General features: G+C 34.9%; 1 protein-coding gene across 1 annotated transcript; it reads left to right on the forward strand.

The window, feature by feature from the left end:
* Positions 1-11,212: 11,212 nt before the first annotated feature.
* LOC129742543 (uncharacterized) lies at positions 11,213-14,315 on the forward strand. The gene is made up of 3 exons (XM_055734451.1): positions 11,213-11,429; positions 14,033-14,159; positions 14,231-14,315. Exons 1-3 carry the CDS (start codon positions 11,213-11,215, stop codon positions 14,313-14,315), a joined length of 429 nt encoding a protein of 142 aa, XP_055590426.1.
* The last annotated feature ends 8,908 nt before the right edge of the window (positions 14,316-23,223 follow it).

The raw sequence follows: 23,223 nt of genomic DNA on the forward strand, positions 1-23,223 counted from the left end.
CGTTATGTGCGGGCGCTTGCCGACACAGGCCATTGTATCAATAGAGGAGAAAATGGGTTCTTGGTTATCTTACGTATTTCACTGGATGCCATTAGCTATTGTAAATAAAAATCACCCAGTGAAAGGTGTTCGGCCTGCATTTTTTTTAGTTAGGTAGAAGGGCTTGGAGGCTTGTTCAAAATTTTTAATGAACACCCAAAGATTCGAAAGAGCTATAAAAAAATGTGCAAAAAATATCATTCGACTTTATTTTTACATAAAAAGAAATAAGCTTCGGTTAGTACAAAAGCTTAAACAATGGCTTACCAAGCTCAAAAAATTCCAGATTGTCAAAGAACGTCTGTTGGTTAACAAAGGACTTCATAGTTTTATACAGGCCGCTCCACCTTGTTTGTCCGTAGATAGGAGGCAGCGAAGCACCATGATGCGTGAAACGCGTTTTGTACCTAATATTTCTATACTTTTTGGCAAATAGCGCTGACGCAATCGGGTCGTTTATTTGCTTGCGTCCGTCCCATTCCAAGCTGGCCAAGAACACATTGTGCATCGCAATATCCTTGATTAATGAATCTATGAATATTTGCTTATCCATATCAATACTAATTTTCTTAACGATGCGAGGTTTTTTTGCAAGCACATTTTCGTTTAACAAACCAACTTCTACAGCTCTTGCAAAGTGTTTTGATCGAAAATGTTGGATCATGTTGCCTACATCGTACACCAATAGCTCATATTTACATTTGGTTCTTGAGTCCGGCTCTATTGCACACCCGGCCTTTGGTCCATCTCGGTTTATAAATTCTGCTGCTATTTCCGCGAGACGTTTTCTTGAGCTTCTTGATGGTCCTGGTTGCTCCATTTCGATTGTTGAATTTCACTAGCCGGGATCACTGAAATTTTCAGTCACTTTTATTGAATCTGAATTTCACAAAAAGCTTTATTCACTGACTGGTCGACGCGTGTGATAGAAGTGTCAAAAAAATTAAAGCTTTCGCAGCACTCAAGTGAATGAAACTTATTCAGGTTCACGAGTGAACAGCAAACTAACTGAAAAATACATTGATAAAGCTCGACGCCAGCATGAAAAGGATCAGGTAGTCCTCAAGATAGGTAGAGAAGAAGGTAAAACAATGCGCTTAACCTCAATCGACAGAGCCGTGTAAACGCAGGGTCAAAAATAGTTATGGAATTTCGAACGATATATATGGGATTCGAAACAAAATTACAGTTTATGGAAAATTGCAAGGGGTTATTGTTCCAATAAGTATACAGTCGCATTCTTTGAAATAACATGTGTTGAAATTAGTAAAATTTATGTTCTAATGCTTTCAATATTCTGACTACGAGACAGTTTTTTTTTTTGGAAATTTAGCAGTATTTCTGCAAAACATTCGAATTTCGGAAAGCATTTTTGCAAATATAGTTGTACAGATATGCTAAAAAATGACTTGTTGCAACTTGTAATGAATGCTACTTAATTTTAGGTCCAACAAAATTTAAAAACAATCAGTTATTAGGAATTTAGCAAAAAGCAATTTTTTAACTCAATAAAAAATCCACGTAAAAATTATGTTTTTCAACCGCATAAGCGCCTAATTAATTGTAAATACATTGGTTAACATTTTTATATTTTTTGCAGAATTTTAAAATTAGTAGTTTTTCTAGAAAACCAATAGTTTAAAAAAAATCCATACATTTTTGTGGAATTTCTATGACAATTTTTTGGTTGGCCTACTAATACATATGCAAGCAACGGAGTAGCATACCTAAAGAATCTAGCTATCCTGGGTAGTCCTAAAGGTTTGGACTTTGTTGACCTTTCACTTGCATCATTTCATTTCAGATATAGAACACCGAAAAAAAATCACAGTCATTGTCAAATAAATAGTCAGACAAATTGCACCACTGGTCAGAGGTGCCAGGTGTCCTGATTTATCAGGATTTATTCTGGTTTTTCAAAAACTCTCGAGTTCTGATTTTTGAAAATTAGTCTCTAAAATGTCCTGAAATGTCCTGATTTTTTTAAAAACATCTCAAATATAATAGAATTTAAAGTTAAACTTTGAGAAAATCGAATAAATCTGTAATAAAATAGTTAAACACATTTAACGGATGGTTATCTTCGGTTTAGATGATATTTAAATGGTGTTTTCGATATGAACTGCAGGCCAACCAAGTGACTGCTTACTGCTGTTGCATAAATCAAAACAGTATCTGTAATTCGCCTTTATTTATGCAATCTCCGCAGAGCTGCTTGTTTTTTCCGTGTCTTAAGAGGTGTCCTGAAAAATCCTGATTTTTTTATTCGCGTTGTCCTGATTGTTGACAAAACAATCTGGCACTCCTGTAATCGGTCGAGTGCCGATGGAATCAAGGTAGACCGGTAAGCTGCATACGCGTCTCGTTGGGTGGCCAAGTCGTTGATTAAGGTCGGTTCCTGTCGCCGCTGTTTGGTGCAGGCATCTTATGCCATTGAGCTGGCCGAGCCGCTCTCGATCACATTATTCGAATGAAACAATGATTATAAGGAATGTAATGATTGGAACATAATATATTTAATTACAAGTTCATCGTATTTTTGTAAACTAACCATACTCTGGCAAAAAATCATTTTCTTATGCTAAACTTATCGAAAATTTCGCTTTTCAAAATACATTTTTTATAGGTTTATAGGTTAAACGCCTTCAAGTAGGCAACGAAATTCAATTTTTTGACTGCTATCGTGGCAATGTCGAATATTGGTGCACCTTTTTAACTCGAACGAGGACGAAATTTAAGAATTACAAAAAAAAGAAAAACGAAAAAAAGGACGACATTTGTTATATTTATGCATTGATATCGCAATTTTGGAGTCAGCAAATAAAAAAAAGAATGGCATTTTGTTTTGATATTTGGGTTTTCTGAAAAGTTAACAGCATTCAAAATTTGAGCCTAAAACACGTGGTCTTGTGGGCATTCCGCCCCAATTTTGATATGATTGATTTTTGATAAAATTTGTATGAATTAGTAAAACACAACAAAATATTTATAGTCTTCCGAAAGTGCATGCGAGAGGAAAAACGATAAGCGGTAGTTTCATAAGATTGCCCAGGCCAGTTTATCATAAAACCTTAAATGTTAACCATGAAAAATAACAGGATTCACGCCGATTCCATTAATCCTTCTATTTCTAAGAACTAAAGTCGTTTTTGTGAACGTTTCATCTCATAAATGATACAAAAGCTTGTTTGCTACAATATAAATGAAGAAAAACATCATTCGAAGCCATAGGAGAGTGTATTTTTGAGAAAGAATGACATGTTCCATCTTACCCCGCAGGTGCGTCTTGTACAGTTTTCCCCTACTTGGAAATGGAAAATTAGTGAAAGTTAACCGGTCTAATGCTAATTCTTGCAAATAGGTTTCAAAAGATAATTTTAAAATTAACAAATTTAAGGTATAAAATAATAACAGAAGCGTAAGTTCATCAAGTTGAACAGGGACACTGGCTTATTATTTGAGCAACATTTAAACATTTTGAATAAACCTATCCTGTTTACATTCAGACATACAGGCAGACATTCATATAAGTTTATATGATTTAAGATATAACCAATCCAAACCAAGAGATAACACTTTATTTTTACATCTCTGTTGAACAAAAACAGATTGGTTTCACTGCACTTCCTCTAGACAATATTTTCGGATTAAAGCGCTGTGCTCACTGGAAGACACATATCCATTCCATTCCACGAGATGAAAGAAACAGACCACCGTGAATTGTGGCTCGAAGTTTGGCCCCAAAAATACGGCGAAAATTGCTGAAAAATAAGAGCGGTAGCAGCAACATATGCGCAAACAAAAGGGACCAAGTGCAAATATTAGCAATCTTCTCCTGTACACCTTCATACTATGTGAGAAGATTTGCTGCACTCAGTGGTGCTGTATATGCTGGTACTTATATGAATGCATTCTTTTGCTACTCACGACGACTACCTATCCTACATAGTAAAGTGTATAAGGAGGACATGCTGAAGCGTAAGAATTTACTTTTCCACATTATGCATATGTAGCGCAGATTGGAGTCAAGTGGTTTTTCCTCTTTGGAGGAAGTTGGATGTTTTGCCGCATACGAGTCGGGTTTAAGGATAGAGTCGGGGATAATATTCAACATAAATTCAGGGCTTCAAAGTTCAAGTGTCTGGAACTAATTTTAATATAATGAGTACTGGTACCTTTTCTATATTTTTTTGCACAGGAATGTCGAGCTAAAATACCCAAAGATACCTCACTATACGTGATATTTGATAAATTTTCCACTCAGTTAGTTGTTAATCGAATTGTAGAAATTAGTGTGGTGAAAAAGTTCCAATCCAATGGAAAATGTTAGTGATTTTTTTTTAAATTTATATAATAAGTTTGGAAAGAACCACCTCGAATGAGTGATACCTTGGACAACACGAAACACATAACAAACCCCGATCCACTTGCTTTGGATTTGCATATCATCCGGCGCATAGTGCCGTCAAACACTGATTTTGTTTTTCACGTTTTTCGATAGGAATAGGCTTTAATTTGCAGGAAATCGTCGATTAATTAGCATAAAATTGTATTGTGGTGACAAAACACAACTTTAAATGGATTTTTTTTATAAAAATGGTGGCTCGGATAACGCGGAAATCCAGTGCTCGGATAAACGTTGATGTGAATTTTTAAAACCCCTTCCTCCTAAATCTTTAATTTGAACATATTGTTCAACAGATTTAATAAATAGGGGAGAATGAGGATACTTGATCCCTGGGGATACTTGATTCCTTAGCTATATCTCGAAATTGGAATGTCTTACAAAGATTAAATGTTCTTCTAGAAAAATGTGCCAAAATGAGCAAAATAACAATGCTTGTAGTTTAAAAAATGTTAACAAAATAATTGTTTGAGTAATTAGACTTTGTTTGAAAAATTTCACAAAATGTAACTTGAAGATCTTTTTTCATCACTTTAAAATGTTCCTTACATGGGAAAATTATGAAAAAAATATTTGTTCCAATGTATCAATCGTTCGAGCGTCATAATGCCATATTTTCAAAGCAATGGAAAACTCTCAACTTTTTTCAGAAAAAGTTTTCTAAAATGTTGATTATGGGTACAATTGATCCCCTAGAGTTGGGTACAATTGATCCCCCTTTTTTGGTACCGATAGATTCGCACCACCCTCCAATTGTCTTCGACTTACCCACTGATGTGTTTACGAACGAAGCCACATCACACTCTATGGAGCGTAGGAGTAGAGCTCTGAACTTCAGGAAAATGGACTTTTCACAACTCGCACAATATTTGAGTAGCATTGACTGGGACGATCTCTTCGGCACCTCATCGGTTGATGCCATGACAGAATTGTTCTGTGATTTGATCTGCACCTGGTTGAATTCTCACGTTCCTTTGTATAAACCACCGGTGTCACCTGCTTGGAGCACGCCTACTTTACGCGCCACGTCTTGCGTTTACAATCTAGTTTACGCACCAACCCCCGAAGTTTTTGGACATTTGTGAACTTAAAACGGAAATCGAGCTCCCTACAAACCTCTGTAGTTTACAATGACGCTGTTGCTAACTCTCCAGGTGCATATTGTAACTTGTTTGCAGAGCATTTCAAGTCCGTTTTTCTGAACACCGTTTCATCCGAAAGAGAGTGCAGTGAAGCCATCAATCATGTACCTGTCGATGCTTTTGAATTGAACACTTTTGAAATTAATCAAGATCTTATTGAGCGCGCTGCGAAAAAGCTAAAAAGCTCATTTGCTCCTGGACCTGATGGGATTCCAGCTGTTATCTATCGTCGCTGCATCGAAGCTCTTTCTTTGCCTCTGGCTAGGATCTACAACAGATCATTCCAGCAACGAAAATTTCCAGACAAATGGAAAAATTCGTTCATGTTTCCGGTGTTCAAAAATGGCGATCGTCGAGATGTTAAGCAATATCGTGGTATTACCAGTTTGTCTGCAGGGTCTAAGCTCTTTGAAATAATTGTTGGCCAAGTCCTTTTACGCGCTTCATCGCAGTACATCGCCCCTGAACAGCATGGTTTTATGCCTGGTAGATCGGTGAGTACTAACCTCATAGAATACACGTCGTTTTGCCTCAATCAGTTAGAGAACAAAAAACAAGTCGATGCGGTGTATACAGATATCAAAGCTGCTTTTGACGCGATTGAACATAAGATTTTGCTCGCTAAGCTTGCCAAGCTTGGCATTCATGACAACATGATTGCTTGGCTAAAATCCTTTCTCACCGAGCGCTGCATAAGGATCAAGTACGGCACAAGCATTTCATATCCTTTTACCAATCGATCTGGCGTCCCCCAAGGGAGCAATTTGGGGCCATTATTATTTGCGCTATTTTTTAACGATCTGATTACTAGCCTAGAAGTCGGAACGAAAATTGGTTACGCTGATGACCTTAAAATATTTCTACCAGTGGAATGTGCTGCTGATTGCATTCGCCTCCAATCTCTGCTGAACCAGTTTGATGAATGGTGTAGACTGAACAAACTAACAGTCAGTGTCTCAAAATGCTCTGTGATAACTTTTCATCGGAATAAAACACCGATCGCTTATGACTATAGTATCGGCAGCCAGTTTTTGAAGAGGGTCTTTGAAGTGGATGATCTTGGCGTGATCCTCGATGCGCAGCTCACTTTCAACAGCCAACGCTCTTCAGTTATCAACAAAGCGAATCGTCAGCTCGGCTTTATCACCAAAGTGTCACGTGAATTCAAAGATCCTTTGTGCTTGAAATCACTGTACTGCGCCCTCGTCAGATCTATAACTGAGCATGCTGCTGTGGTCTGGGCTCCGTATCAACTAAGTTGGATTTTGAGGATTGAACGTGTATAGAAGCGGTTTGTCAGATTCGCCTTGCGACATCTGCCTTGGCGTCATCCCGAAGATCTTCCAGCATATTCGGATCGGTGTCAGCTTTTGGGTCTCGAAACCCTCGCATGTCGCCGAAAGACTCAACAGGCTTCTTTCATTGTTAAGATTATGAATGGAGAAGTTCAATCGCCAAATCTTCTAAGGATGATAAACCTCAGTGCCCCGTCGCGAACTCTGCGATCTAATTCGTTGCTGTCACATCAAATCCACCGAACATCTTATGGCTACAATGAACCACTCAGTGCAATGATGCGTATGTTTCAGGATGCTGAACACCTGCATCAGTTTGAAGAATCATCCAGCCGATTTATTCGTCGAATTCGTCAGTCCAAATTGTTTTACTAATTAGATTGTAACTAAACATATTCATTTAAACATTTATGTTCGATGAACTTAATTATAATAAACAAATAAACAAATAAACAAATAAACAAAAAAGCATCAAATGTTGAGTTTTTAATCGTTTCACTTTCGTGGACATGTCCTAGTTTTTTTTTACATTTCCCTCCTTTTCGTTTACTCAAATTCTACGGGTCTTAAATCATCATAAAATTACCTCAAATAAATCTCACATGCATCTTACAATAAAACTTTTTTTACTTTTCTTTAATTTGGATGTTCTGCTTAATGGTATCAGCTCTCAGCTTCCCGTTGCAAAATAGCTTTTTTCAGCACTAAACGTAACCATCAAACTTAAAAAGCTTACAGCTAAATCCACGTTTTTGTAACTTGTTCCATGTATAACGATATGTTGATAATATCTTTGTTTCATTTATTGAATACCATTTAATTGATTTACTCCGCCTTGCTCGAGTTCACTTTAACACTTTAATGCATGACTTTTTTTAATTTTTTTTTTAATTTCAGTTATTGATTCAGTGAAATAATAATATTTTAATTCGAAAAACAAAACTCAACAGGTTTGAAGTCGTTATTTTGAGTATTATAAAAGTTATGGCCCATCAAAGATGAAAAATTATTTTTGAAATTCTTAGTTCATTTCAATACGATTTTGCTAATTTCTTAAAAACTTTGTTAATTGCATGCAGGAAGGTGATTGTGGTTGGTTGAGAATAAAAAAAATTGTTAGAATTTGCAAATTTTAAGAAATAACAGCAGTTTTCCAAAAACAACTTAAAAAAAAATAAAAAATTTGATTTTTGCAATTTTTCCGCAAGCATTGTTCGATATTTCACACATACATTAAAATATCGTGATAAAAATACCATGGCTATTTTCATTAAATATATAGAATATTTTTTGTGAATACATCACTCAAAAATATCCACGCGTTTTAGAGATGTTTGGATTTTGATTAATGTTGTTTTAAAACAACACTATGCATTAAATGGTTAAGGTTTAAATCGAATTCAACAGTTTCTCATTATTTGGAATTTAGATTTTATTAAGAATTTTGAATATCGGGACAATTTTTGGAGTATTTGCCTAATATTCTGCCTAACGCAGCACTTTCACCTCCCGATTAGCTTTGGATGGTATATTTTCTAGATCTGAAGAAATAAAAAACATAAGAGAAGATTTTTACTAACCATTTTCAAGCAGCCTTTTGTTCACCATGCTCACCTATAGAAGCAGTTTGAGCTACATATTTTCACCAAAATCATGTCCAAAAAACGCCGTTTTTTTATTTTTCAAGCAAAAAATGCTAATTAAATTCCTTTGAATTTTAATCCAATTAATCAAGCAATCGATTGGTTTTGATTTGATTTGAAATTCGTTTATTTGGAAGGGTGCCGTGCTCCATAATATTTTGAAAGGAGGTAGAAAATATGTTTAGATTTTTTGTTATTCAACTGAATCACAGCATTCATTTTCTTTTTGATCCTATAGGACATATATGCCCAATTCAGCCCATTGTTTTTGAAAATTCTAACTGAAGCACTGGGGTGTTATGATTTCAAAATTCCCTGAACAGTGTTGGAGATGATCTGCGATTCCATTTAAGATTATGCGATTTTTTAAAAATTCAATAACATTTAAGTGAAAAGCAGATTTAAAAAAAAAATAAATATATTGAGAAGAATTAATCTGTTAAGGCTACGATGATTTCATGAGTTCATTCTTTTTTCTAGAAATTTTCATATAAACATAATTCGAAACTATATAAAAATTTTTTATTGTGAATTGCTATTTAAAAAAACGACGGGTCAAGTGCAAATGGATATCATCACAGTTCAACTTTCATATTATTTCAAAAAGAAATGTCTTAGTATACATTTGTCCCATTCATTGGTGCATGTGAAAACACATAGGTCTTTTTCAGATGCGTCAGTATAAAAACTTTCAATTGAATTTATTTCTTGTTCCTGTTTGCCTTTTTTATCAACTTTCATTGATATATCTGCAGTTTTTCTCCAGAATAAAATTATACTTTATGATTGAATTTCACTGAATACTGTTTAACCAGAAGACCTTCATTAACAAAAACGTTTAATAGTTTTGAATATTTGATTCATATTCATCACTCGGAATACTCTTCTTGACCATTTCGGAGATAAAATTTTTCAAAAGGTAGATGTTTTATGGCTAAAAGGCGCGATGCACTTGATTCACCGTATGAAATGACAGAAGTTGATATTATCTACAACATTCTCTTTCAAGTAATAATAAAATCTTATAAAAAACACTCTGCTTCTGGAATATCAATCACAAAAAAACTTTTCAACAAAAAAGCGGATCTAAAGTCTTTTCTATGTAGCCAAAATATGCAAAACAAAAACACACTTTCATGTTAAGTACGCACTTGAATTGTGTGTAAACCGACAGTGAACCTGTATACAGTTTTTCAGTGAATGATTCTTAAAAAAATTTCCATTTATTAGTGAAGAAATAGTTTATACATTTTTTGTAAATGTTGAACGTTTGCATTTGGTCTGGTGTACATTTCTAATTGAAAATTCTTCCGAAATATGCATATCCTCACTCACTTTTTGTTATGAAAATGTGGTTTATTTTATTGATAAGTTTCTCTTATGCTTGCAAAAAATCGAAAAGTTCTTTGCATTCGGCCTTTAAATAAACATCAATCTTATATAATCCACTTTGAAGGACAGGCTCTTGTTCAGTTCATGTGTCTGTTCATTTTCATCGGATTTTGTTGTTGTTCTAAAAATTTAAAAGCGCTTGATACATCTTCAATCAAGTACATTTATACATGTTCGAAAAACTTTCTTTTTTTTCTACGTCCACGAAGAATCATTATGTCATATGCATTAGTACGAAATTCATATTTTTGAGATAAAAATTGCTGCTTTAATTAACACGAAATCAAAATAGTTTGAATTTTTAAAATCGTTTATATGGTTCTGATTCGATCGGCAAAATTTCAAACTGGGTCACAGGTAGACCTCATTCATAAATATGTGCTGTACAAATGAGCTGGTAATAAAAAAAATCACATCTAGGCTTCATAGCGCCACCACATGTATTGAATTATGCTTGGTTGAGAAATGCGCGAGTTAACGCCGTCTCTTGCCAGACGTCGTAGTCAGCTTTTTGGGTGTCACCTGAATCAGTAGCGGCATCGAGTATCATCAACCGGCAACGAGGACGACCGATTCCCACAATGGAAGCGCTGAGTAGGCATTCCACGAGTCGGTAACATGTATGAATGTAAAAGGTGTGTTCTTTCTGAAGCAGGTTGAATAAAATCAGTTTTAGTTGAACAGTAGTCAGGTGTAGACCTTTTTTTAAAAGAAATCCCACTGGCAGAATTCTTAACTGGCGCCCGAGAATAGGGACCTCGTGAAAGTGGGAAAAGTATAAGTCTGTGGTGAAAAATCGTAAACAGTGCAAAGTGCAAAAATCCTCAAAGTGGAATATCACAATATTCCAAGTGTTGGTCCAAGGAGCCAAGCAATATCACAACCTGGTTCAACGAGCCATCATCACGAAGACGAAAGCGGAGATTAGGACACCGAAGCCAACCGGCTCAATCGCTACTAGGGACCTTAGTAGCAGCGACGCAAACGACGGGCAAAAAGGAGAATCCCAACATAGCTGCCTGGTTTCCCCCCACGAGCGAAGGTCACCCCGAAGCTTACCCACAAAGTCCAGCAGGAATGCTTAGCACCTACTTGTAAGTAAACTAAACTCATTCCCCCCCGTGTAAAAAAATTAACTAATTAATAGACACCGAAACGTCGGAATAAATAAACGTCGTTTATAAAAATTAATTGGAGTGATTTGCCGTAAATAAAACACTAAAACATACAGTCGACATCTTCAAAATCAATATTAACTAATTAGTTTAAAGAAAGTGAAGTGTGTGAAAACTAATCATGGCAAACCCACCAGCCGCTCTGACCACCCAACAGTTTATTGATCTGGGTAAAGTTCCCGATTTTGTTCGGGACGTAAAACCATTCACCGGCAATCCGACTAAACTTATCGATTGGATCACCGATGTCGAATCAATCTATAGGACTTATCGGGAAAATGGTGCGACTGCCGCACAAATGAATATTTTAGAAAGAACGATTCGTAGGAAAGTCGAAGGTGAGGCTGCAGATATTTTAAATTCGAATAATATTACTGCGAATTGGCCCGATATTAAAAATTCTCTGATTTTATATTACAAAGATCAGAGAGATATTAAAACTCTCGATTATCAGCTGACGTCAATTAAGAAGTCAGCAAATGAAGATTTGAATAGTTATTATAGCCGGGTCAATGAACTCCTTTCATTATCCATAGCGCAAATTAAAACAGACGATACAATGAGACTCAATGCCAACGCACACATAAGCTATTTTCGGGAAAAAGCTCTTGATGCTTTTATCAGGGGACTGGAAAAACCTCTCAACATATTGCTCAAAAGTTCAAACCCAGCAACACTTAGTCAAGCGTACAACTTTTGTATAGAATATCATAATTTGGATATGAGATCCGCACCATTCAGGAATGAATTAGGTGGGCAACCAGTTCCAAAACCCCGTGCTCTTCCAGAAATTCCACCAAAAGTACAGATCCAACCAAAGTTATTTTTTCCACCTCCTATTCCACCAAGGAGACAATCTATGAATCCATTTCAAAATAATTTGCAGCATACTCGAGGTTTCCCATTCCAAAATCAATTGCAAAATAACCCATTTCGCTCACACCCGCAAAATAATCCATTCAGACAGAATCCATTCCAAAACAATCGCCAAAATAATCCTTTTGGGCAAAATCCATTTCAAAACAACGCATCTTTTAGACCAGAGCCCATGGAAGTTGACCCCAGTCAACAAACGCGAGCCCTCAATTACGGTAATCGACCGATGATGAATATGAAACGCCCGCACCCTCCTTCAACACAACAGAACAATTTTAAAAGACAAGCGCACCCGCTTGCAGCCGTTAGCCCCTATCCCGAATATTATGATGAAGATTACAATTATGGATATGATAGTCAGTACTGGGAGAACAGTTACTACGATGACTCATACCAAGAATTTGATCAACTAGCACCTGAAACAGGAAAACAGAATAATCAATCTGAGGTTGCCAATCCTGAGCCACAGGAGGCAAATTTTTTAGAATGGCTCCCGAGTTGGTAATTCCAACTATGCCATATATTAATCTTAAAACAAATATAGGAGATTTCCCCTTCCTTATTGATACCGGTGCCAACATAAACCTTATTCATCCAATGTTAGCATATAATTATTCACTTTCTAAACCGTACTGCTTTAAAGCAAATAACATAGGAAGTGCTAATGGCAAATTCAATGCGGACACAGCGATTGATATTAATTTTTTCCAGCCCAGGATAAATTACATTGCTCAGTTTCTACTACACGACTTTCACCCATTTTTTCATGGGATAATTGGAACTGGAATTCTATGCTCCTTAAATGCACAAATAGATTTTTATAAGAACATGTTGCAGCTGAGTAAAGGAAACCAAACAATAAATATCCCGCTCCAGCAATACTATCCCGAACAAAGCGCCCCTACAAAAACAACAAACAGTATATCTCAACCGACGGTACCTCATAAAACAAACATAGTACCTCGGCAAAATAACACCGAGCAAACGTTTCGCACGTCTCATCTTTCACCCAACGAAAAAAATAAACTTTTAGAAGTGCTACAGCGACATAGAGAAGCATTCCATAAACCGGATCAAAAATTAACTTGCAGCACGATAGTGGAATGTGCAATTAACACTGTTGATGATATTCCAATTCATCAAAAGGTTTATCCATACCCTGCTGCCTACACGGAAGAGGTGAACAAGCAAATCGAAAAGCTTTTGCAGGATGGAATCATACGGCCTTCGAGATCAGCATGGACATCGCCTGTTTGGATTGTTCCAAAAAAATCTGACGCCTCAGGCGAAAGGAAATTTCGGATGGTAGTAGATTACCGAAAGTTAAATGAAAAAACAATTTCGGACAGGTATCCTATGCCTGAAATAAATTATGTTATTGATCAGTTGAAAGGCCAAAAGTACTTTATAACTCTCGACTTAGCGTCTGGTTTTCACCAGATAAAAATGAAGAAGAGTGACGTCGAGAAAACAGCATTCTCGATAAATAATGGCAAATACGAGTTCACTCGTATGCCATTTGGCCTCAAAAATGCTCCTGCAATATTTCAACGAGCAATCGATGACGTTTTGAGGAAGCATATTGGTAAAATATGTTACGTCTACATTGATGACGTTATCATTTTTGGCAGAACACTCGAAGAAGCACTTAATAACTTGGAAATAATTTTGAAAGCTCTGAACGATGCCAATTTAAAAATTCAATTGGATAAGTCTGAGTTCCTACGCAATGAAATTGAATTTCTCGGATACGTGATAACGTCCGATGGAATTAAGCCGAACATTAAGAAAATTGAGACTATCGAAAACTACCCAGAACCGTCATCAATCAAGGAGCTGAGATCATTCTTAGGAATGATGGGGTATTACAGACGGTTTGTGAAGGACTTTGCAAAGATAGCAAAACCCCTTACAAACCTTCTGAGAGGGGAAGGATGTACATCAAATAAAAAAATTAAACTAAACGAGGCAGAGAAGTTTTGTTTTAGGAAGATGAGAAAAATTATCACATCATCTGACGTTTTAATTTACCCTGACTTCAATAAACCGTTTTTACTCACGACAGATGCCTCCGACTATGCTATCGGAGCTGTCTTATCACAAGGTGATATAGGTAAAGATAAGCCGATTCACTTCGCCTCAAGAACTCTTTCCAAAACAGAAGAAGGGTCCTCCGTTCCGGAAAAAGAAATGTTAGCCATCTATTGGGCCCTACAAACTTTTCGAAACTATTTATATGGTTCAAAATTCACTATCCTCACAGATCACCAACCATTAACTTTCTCACTTTCTCCGAAAAACACCAACGCAAAGCTAAAGCGTTGGAAGGCATATCTAGAAGAGCATGACTATTCCATCCAATATAAACCAGGTAAGAGTAACGTAGTCGCGGATGCCCTGAGCCGGATAGTTTGTTCAATGACTGGTACGCAGCATTCAGCGGATAACAGCCAACATTTTTATATAAAATCTGTTGATGTGCCAATCAATGTATTTAGACATCAAGTAATTTTAAACCAAGGACCGGATCAAGTGACAATAGAAAAACCATTTGAAAATTTTACTAGAATCAATGTATTTATCAAAGATATTAATGAAAATTCACTTTTGCAGGTTCTGAAAAATCATTTTGACACCAGTAAGTTAAACGGACTTTTAACAACGGAAGAAATCATGGGTAAATTACAAGAAGTATATAGAAAGCATTTCGGAAACCAAAATATGTTAAAAATCCGTTTTTCGCAAAAACAACTTCACGACATCCAGGAGGAGGACAAACAATGGAACGTTATAAAAAAGGAACATTGTCGTGCACACCGGGGTGCAGAAGAAAATAAGTGGCAAATTTTGAGGAGGTTTTATTTCCCAAAGCTTTCTCAAAAATTGCATGAATTCGTAACAAATTGTCAATTATGCCACGAAAACAAATATGATCGAAACCCTATCCACTTTCCTTTACAAAAAACTCCCATACCAAATCAACCATTTCAAATAGCTCATATAGACATTCTTTTCATAGACAATCTCCAGTATTTAACGTATGTCGATAAATTTTCAAAATATGCTCAAGCTTATTTAATTCAGTCTCGAGCTGCAGTAGACCTCGTGCCTGCTGTAAAAGAGGTGTTATCCAAATTCAAATTTCCCGAAACTTTGGTCATGGATCAAGAAAAATCGTTTATGACAGGGGATCTAGTACACTTCTATAACACCAATCAAATAACGCCTTATATTGTGGCAACTGGGCGAAGCGAAATGAATGGCGTTGTAGAACGGTTCCATTCCACGATTTTGGAAATTTATCGAATCACGAAGAGAGAAAATCCGACAAAACCACCTGAACAATTAATGGAAATTTCAATAGTCAAGTATAACCACACTATCCACTCTTCCACTAAATATACCCCATACGAAATCGTTATACCAAGCTCACAGAGTTCACACATAATCGAGACTGTTTATAAAAATTTATTGACGAAACAAACGAAAGACTTAAAATACCATAATCGTAAGACAAAACATAAACACATCATAGAAGGGACAAATGCTTTCGAAAAGACTAGACGTAGAGTTAAAACGGTACCTAGGTACAAGAAAATTAAGATAGACAAAGTTAATAAGAGTACTGTTAAAACAACTGACGGCAGACGTATTCACAAAAACGACATAAAAATAAGGAAATTTTAGACGAGACTTATAAAAACCTTATTTTACTCTTTCAGATTCCTGACACTTACGGTGCAGACATGGACATTCGACATAAAAAGACTGGACCAACCAATTTTCGTGTACAAGATAGGAACAGCAAGGATACAACATCAATCCATATATTACATACACCATTTTAACATAGAAGCAATACGTACCCATGTAATGGATTTGAAGATCAAACTTAACGAAATTGAAGCAAACCAGTTTTCAAAAAATATACTTGAGAAATTTGATGAAATTGATACTTCACTTAAAAACATAATCCCTACTAAGAGACAGAAAATATGGGATGCTGTAGGAACTGTTTGGAAATTTATAGAGGGAACTCCCGATGCAAACGATTTAAGGATGATAAACTCTAGCATCAATAATCTCATTTACAACAATAATGAACAAGTAAAAGTTAATAAAGAAATGTCTTTGCAATTAAAAGAATCAGTATACAAAACTAAAGACGCTATCCGACTGTTTAAATCAAAATCGTCAGAATTGTATTCTATCAATATTTTATTCAATCTCAAAAATCTTAATGAAATGATAAATAATATAATCGATACTATAATGTTAGCTAAGCTAGGGATTTTAAATGAAAAAGTTTTGACTAAGAACGAATTAGAAATGTTAAGGAAGGATTTAGAAGATCAGAACGTTACAATTCACTCCTCGTCAGAAGCAGTCAACTACGCCAAGACGTCGATAGCTACCAACCATCAAGAAATCGTACTCTTCATAAAGATACCAAAGCTGGATTCCCGAACCTTCCGCAAAGTCCGAGTTTACCCAATACTTCACAACCATCAACAAATCCATACAACCAAGAAATTTCTCCTGATTCATCCAACTGCAAAATTAACCGTCAAGACGTTAGAACCGACAATCTATAATATTGAAGATACTGAAGTGGCTGATTCTACATGCATACCAAATCTCTTAGATGGAAAAGCAGCCATCTGTAACTACACATTAAACCCGATACAACACGAAGTTGTACAGATTGATATGCACCATATACTTATCAACGCCGCTAATAACTTTACCCTATCATCCGATTGTATCACTGCTGAGAGGATCCTGTACGGATCTTATTTACTACAATACGAAAATTGTACATTGATAATCAACAATAATTCATACACCAGTAAAATCCGGAATGTCACTGGTATACCCCTTCACCTGCCACTGGACGGAATCTCCATTACCAAAAATGGTGATGTACTAAACCTGAGCATGGAACACCTCCACAAGCTTCACATAGAAGCTCGAAAAGATCTGGATTACCTGCGTCTAAACAACAACAGCTTGCATTTCCCACATTGGACAATATTTGGAGGAATAACTCTTCTTCCTCTTATAATTGGTATCGTTATTGTCTTCAGTATTTTCTTTCACAGAACAGCACATATTAAACTACAGACCACACCAAATGTCAAGGAAAAGGTTGAAAATCTAGAATCAGGAAAAGGCATTGAAAATTTTAAACCACTTTCCATAACGGATATCATGAACCAGGAGGTTCATCTTTAAGGAAGGGCAAGTTAACGCCGTCTCTTGCCAGACGTCGTAGTCAGCTTTTTGGGTGTCACCTGAATCAGTAGCGGCATCGAGTATCATCAACCGGCAACGAGGACGACCGATTCCCACAATGGAAGCGCTGAGTAGGCATTCCACGAGTCGGTAACATGTATGAATGTAAAAGGTGTGTTCTTTCTGAAGCAGGTTGAATAAAATCAGTTTTAGTTGAACAGTAGTCAGGTGTAGACCTTTTTTTAAAAGAAATCCCACTGGCAGAATTCTTAACTCGCGCCCAAATATTCCAACTAATCAGTATGCTATGCAATGGTTACTATCCTTTTTCGACGTTTGCTCGCGACGCCTCGACCATGGAGACGAAAAACAAACCGCCCGGCGCCCAAGCGAAAGAAAATCTCGGAAAATGGAAGCCATGACTTTTATTTGATTCAAAAAATTACAAATTTAATAATTACGAACAATTGATGGGACTTTGTGTTGTTTTTATTCGATATAAACCGATTCGCATGCCCACAGAATATTCTAAAAATAATTTCATTAGAATTAATTCAGTAATTTCGGAGGAGTAGTACTACAAACACCGTTACAAGAGAATTTTATATAATAGATAGATAATAAGCTATCACTTTATGATAAGAAAAGCATGATTATAAAGTTTCTCACATTGTGAGATGGTTTTTTGAAGTTTTTGATTCCCATAGATTATTTAAAAAATCAAACAATAGATGTACAAATTTTAACATTTTTTGATGCTTTAAAAAAACTAGACGCAGTATGACGGATTGACTTTATGATATCATCTACAAACTCCAGATTGCTTTCATTATCCTATAACAAAACTGTTGTTATGGGGGTCTGTGTTTGCTGGTAAAGATAGAAGTTGTACACAACAGGGGTTTGAGAAGTTAAGGTTATTCAGTCCTTCGTAACGTGGAGACAGGCAGGCCACACTGTTGTTGTAAAAATATTTTTCGGGCAATCAACAAATTTTTGAAAATAAATATTCCTAAAATTCCTAAAAGAAATATTCCTAAAATTCAGTGACCAAATCAAAGATTCACCTTTAAATAGGGGAGAATGAGGAAAATTGGCTCGCCTCCGGCGGAATTCACTTCTAAATCGCTCTAGGGCTAAAAAAATTCATTTTACGACACTATTTGACGTTCACTTATTGGAACTAGTTTTCAATTGTCAATTCCGATTTATTATTGCGATTATTAAATTGCAATAAACTCTTTGTATTGAAACTCAAATCTTGACACACAAAAACCCATACCACGTCTCAAATATGGGTTTTTATTAAGAAGCATACTACTGAACTATCTAAACAAGTTTAGAAAATGAAACCAACAATATTAACTACAAACTTCATTCATCGAATACCGATTTTACACATCAACAAGTTGCTAGCAATTATTACTAACCACTTTGATTATTAAAAAATCGTTTAGGTATGTGATTACAAATGCTCATTAGAAATAAATACTTATCCCCTATTTTATTTTGGGTTTCCTGTGGATTCTAAAGATTTGAAGAGCTGATTTAGATTAATTTAGGAGCCCTGAATCCAAATATGCAATAAAATGTATTTTATTTCAACATTTTTATTTTAAAATATTTTTTGGAAATAGGCCAACATTTTAAAAGTTTAAAAGTTTTAAAGCAACGGATTTAATTCAAATATCAACTTTCTTGAAAATTGCAAGAAGTTTTAAATATGGAAGTTTTTTTTGACATTTTTCTCAACTCTGTAAACAACAGGAGTTTGACAAATTTTGAAAGAAATTTTAAACCAAAATTAATTTCTAATATTTTGAATTTGAAATTAAATCGTTTTTCAGGGTTTGAAAAAAATTGTTAAATAAAATAAATCTATTTTCTTTGCTTTTTTTAGTAATGACAGGAAAATCGGTAAAAAATTGAAGTTTAACTTTTTTAGATCATTCATCATCATGAGCATCAAAATAATATCCCTTAATGGAATGAAGTTTAACAGACAAAATCAGAATCAGATTTTTCATGTAAGTTGCTTAGTTCATCATTTATCAATGATTGATTTCAAACAAAACTGATTCATTTTAAAACTTATACACTACATATCTGACGAAATGCTGTTTTCTAGAGTTCAATTAAATACTTTAAAAAAGTTTAAAAAATGGTAGTACATTTTTATCAAAAATAATTTCATTCTAAAACCGAATTTAATAGTCAAACTATTCAGCTTTTTTTTAAAATAAATTTGTCGTTGTTTTTCAATTCAAAATTTTTGTGTTCTGGAAACATAATATTTTTGGAGGCCTATAATTTCTAAATTTTCAAAAAGAAAAACATCATTTATACATTTTTGCCCTTTTCAGGACGCTTACAATTTTGGGTTTATTCGTAATTTTAATTGGCATTAGTTTTCTGGTGTTTCGGAAATATTGATTTCAAATTTGTATACTAGACTTCAAGCAAATTTATTGTTTAAAATATGAAATATAATTGAGAAAAGTTTAAATAATAGCTTTGATTCAAAACTTTTACTATGATTTTTTTATTTTAGTTTGTGAGATGAGCATGAGTAAGAAAATGCTTCTAGAAATCCTTTAGCATTACCTTATTTATCGTGCATTTTTTGGTATTGTTTTTTTTTTGCCAAATTTCAATTTCGAAACCCCTCCCCCTCGCCCCATAGCTATAGACGGGTTCTTCGCGCGGGTCTGCTTGAAGCTCAAAAAAATTTGAAAAAATAGTTTTTCGAGTTATTGAACTTAGTTTGAAAAATTTCACAAAATGCGATTTGAAGATATTTTTTTATTACTTTAAAATCTTTCTAACATGAAAAAAATAAATCAAAACTAGATATTAATATACATAAATCGTTAGAGTGTAATATGAGCTTCAAAATACCATATTTTCAAAACAATGGTAAACTGTCAACATTTTTCAGATAGAGTTTTCTAAAATGGTCATTATGGATTCAATTGATCCCTAGAGTTCAAGTTCCTATTTCATCTACGGATTCAAGTGTCGTTCCAATTTTCGGAGCATGTAAACTTGAAATTACACGCTGTCAGAAAATGCGAAAGACGGCTAGTTGCTAAATTTTTCCAATAAGATATGATAAAAATAAGAAAAGGGGATCTTCCCTATCGTTTCCATATGCTGGAATATGATTATTTTGCATCATGCGTTTGTTAATTTCGAAATTTCATCCTTACAAATATTAAATTTATGATTTTAGCAAGTAGAACTTCATGTTGAATTTTTTATTCCAAAATGCATGCAGCACCTTAATGCTTTTTCTTTTAAAACAGTTTGGATAGACAAAATGTAAAATTTAATTGAAAAAAAAAACAAAAAAATACTCCAATTGGTGCTTTATGTGTTTCGACAGCACAAATATATCAAAAACTATAAATATTCAAACGTTTTCATTTGATTTTTCATTAAAAACTAAGTTTGTTGCAACTTATCCGTTTTTCTTAGTAGGGCGTAAATCGCATGTTTTAGTAAAATTAATGATAACTGGTGAGACCAATATTTTTTGATTACGTCAATTTGATGTCCCATCAACATTAAAACATTTGATGTACAAGCGATATGATTATCTGTGGACATTAAGTTTTTAAAAACCATTGAAGTTGAAAAGTGTTGCATGATGCCCCAGTTGACGGTACCCATGTGATTCATATCGAATAATATTGTACCTAGAGCAGAGATTTTACGCATTTGAGTCCCATGTGAAAAAGTTATCAGCGCTTTAGTTATGGCAAGTACATTAATAAAAAAAAAATTATCATCGGTTTATCATTCTCTTCGGTGATAGAAGTAAAATTTCAAGAAGACCTGATTGGAATTCTTTTTATTTTATTTCGATTGCGAATAAATTTTTATGGCTGCTAGCAACCATCATATTGTCGCTCTAAAGCATACAATATGTGGCATTAAGCATATAATATGTGAGCTCGTATGCAACAGACGGTTGAATATAAAGTGATTTTAAAAATTTGAGTAGTTAAATAAACACCGAAAATCTTCTAAAGAGCGAACATTTTCCCGGTCCAACCTCTTTTGAAATAAAAATACGGGCTCGACGTTTTGCTGCTTTTTTTAAGCTGATCAACACTTTCCAGGCTAATTTTTTTTTCAAAGATCAACAAAACTTCTGGCAAAAAGGCAAAAATCTTTTGTTATTACCTAATTAGATCGAAAAAAGCTTCCGTCTAAGGCTAGCACAAAGCTGGGTTTGAAAGCATCGTAATTAGCTTATTTACGGAAACAACAAAAACCAATATATTTTGTTTGGGACTGTTGGATGTCTCGGTGACTGATGGATTTCACTCATGGTCCATCGTCCATTTCATACCTTCTTAGAAAGAAGCAAAAAAAAAACTTCAACCATCATTTATACAACGGACAGAATCCCGTTTTTTCCTTCCATAATGCCCAAGACTCCCGAAACTCTGAAAGTGATTCAGTACCCTTATTATTCCTGTTTTGATTAATAATGGAAAACTTTTGCACGCCATTCAGGAAAACAAAACTAAGTCACAGCCAGAAGAAACAAAAAAAAAAAAAGATCATCCCAAAAAGGATTTTCCCCGGCATTGCCCAATGCTTATCCCTGTTTTCCATTTCTATCAACTTTGTTCTACAAAAGTGAGAAACTCTCCTGCCCGCGCGCGTTTGTCGCCGTCGGTAGCTTTAGAAATATTCAGCTCAAAGTGTGACTGTTTGCCACACTACTTTTCTTGAGGTTTTGCCGCCTTACTTACGTAGCGTGGTGTTTGCCTTCCACAATGCTGATGGAAACGTGTGGAAAATTCTGATCTCATTTGAATAAGTTTGGATGAATAATTCGCACTGGAAAAGTGAACCCAACAGATTAAAAAGTGAAACAAGGCAACGTAAACCACATTTTTCTGTGGATTTATTTCATTTTTGCTCCAACTCACTCGCTGGTGCTCTCTGGCGTCGGAGCCGATCAGTTGCCAAAGGTATATCTACATGAAGGTGCTCGTACTTCCCATCAAGGGCCGCTGAGTTTTCGAAACACTGAACACATTTTTACTGTGCCGTGTGGCAGTGGTTTTCATGCCGTTCAGAGTTTGAGTAGTTGAACTTCTTTCGATCCAATTATATGTAACAATATGTCTCATTTCATTTGTTTGAATCAATCGATAAAGGTCATATTTCAATCCATTTTTCAATTAATATGAAACTGGCGTAAAAGTCTACATTACTTTTGAGAGTACTGAAATTGCGAAAAAAGAAACTTTCCTGAATTGTAATATTTTATTTTCTTGATCTATTATTCTTAGGACATGGATATATTTACAGTTTAACACTTTTAACACATTTTCTTTTTCACATTATCAGGGCCGTAGGAAGGACCGACTCATGGAGAGGAGTTTGGAGATTTTTCTATAAAATTTTTGCTTGAACAATGCATACACAATAAATAATAAAAAAAAAATTGTAGGTACTATTTAATTATTTAGGATTAAGTTATTTTCATTAAAAGTTATTTATTCCAAATCAAAATTTTCGGAAAAAGTACTAAGAGTTGCCAACTTTTTACATGAAGTTTCGACAACTATGGAGACTTGTGATGTAGTTCAGTTGACAAGTCAGACAAGTTGAGCTTTTGTTCGTGAGTTCGAGTCAACATCGAACACAGTTTTACCGGATAAGCCTTTTTATGACACCTTAGATGTTAAAACGATTAAAATCGAAAGCACATTTTTAAAGTCCGTGGACATCGTCATTTGAAAACTACTTATCCGATTCTTTTCAAATTTGGAACATATTTTCTACATATAAAATACCAGACCCCAACGTTTTTCTTTTTTGTTTTTTTTTTACTTTGGGGAGATTTTACAGGTGAAAAATGGCGGATTTTTTCGTGAAAAATCGTAGTTTTTACTTCAAACAGCCACAAAAATTTCATAAAATTTTTTTTAAGTAAAATAAAAACGTTGGGGTTCAGAAAAACATCTATTATAAATATTTTGCTCTGATTTTTTGACT

This window comes from Uranotaenia lowii, chromosome 2 (assembly GCF_029784155.1).
Source record: "Uranotaenia lowii strain MFRU-FL chromosome 2, ASM2978415v1, whole genome shotgun sequence".
NCBI classification, from domain to species: Eukaryota; Metazoa; Arthropoda; class Insecta; order Diptera; family Culicidae; genus Uranotaenia; species Uranotaenia lowii.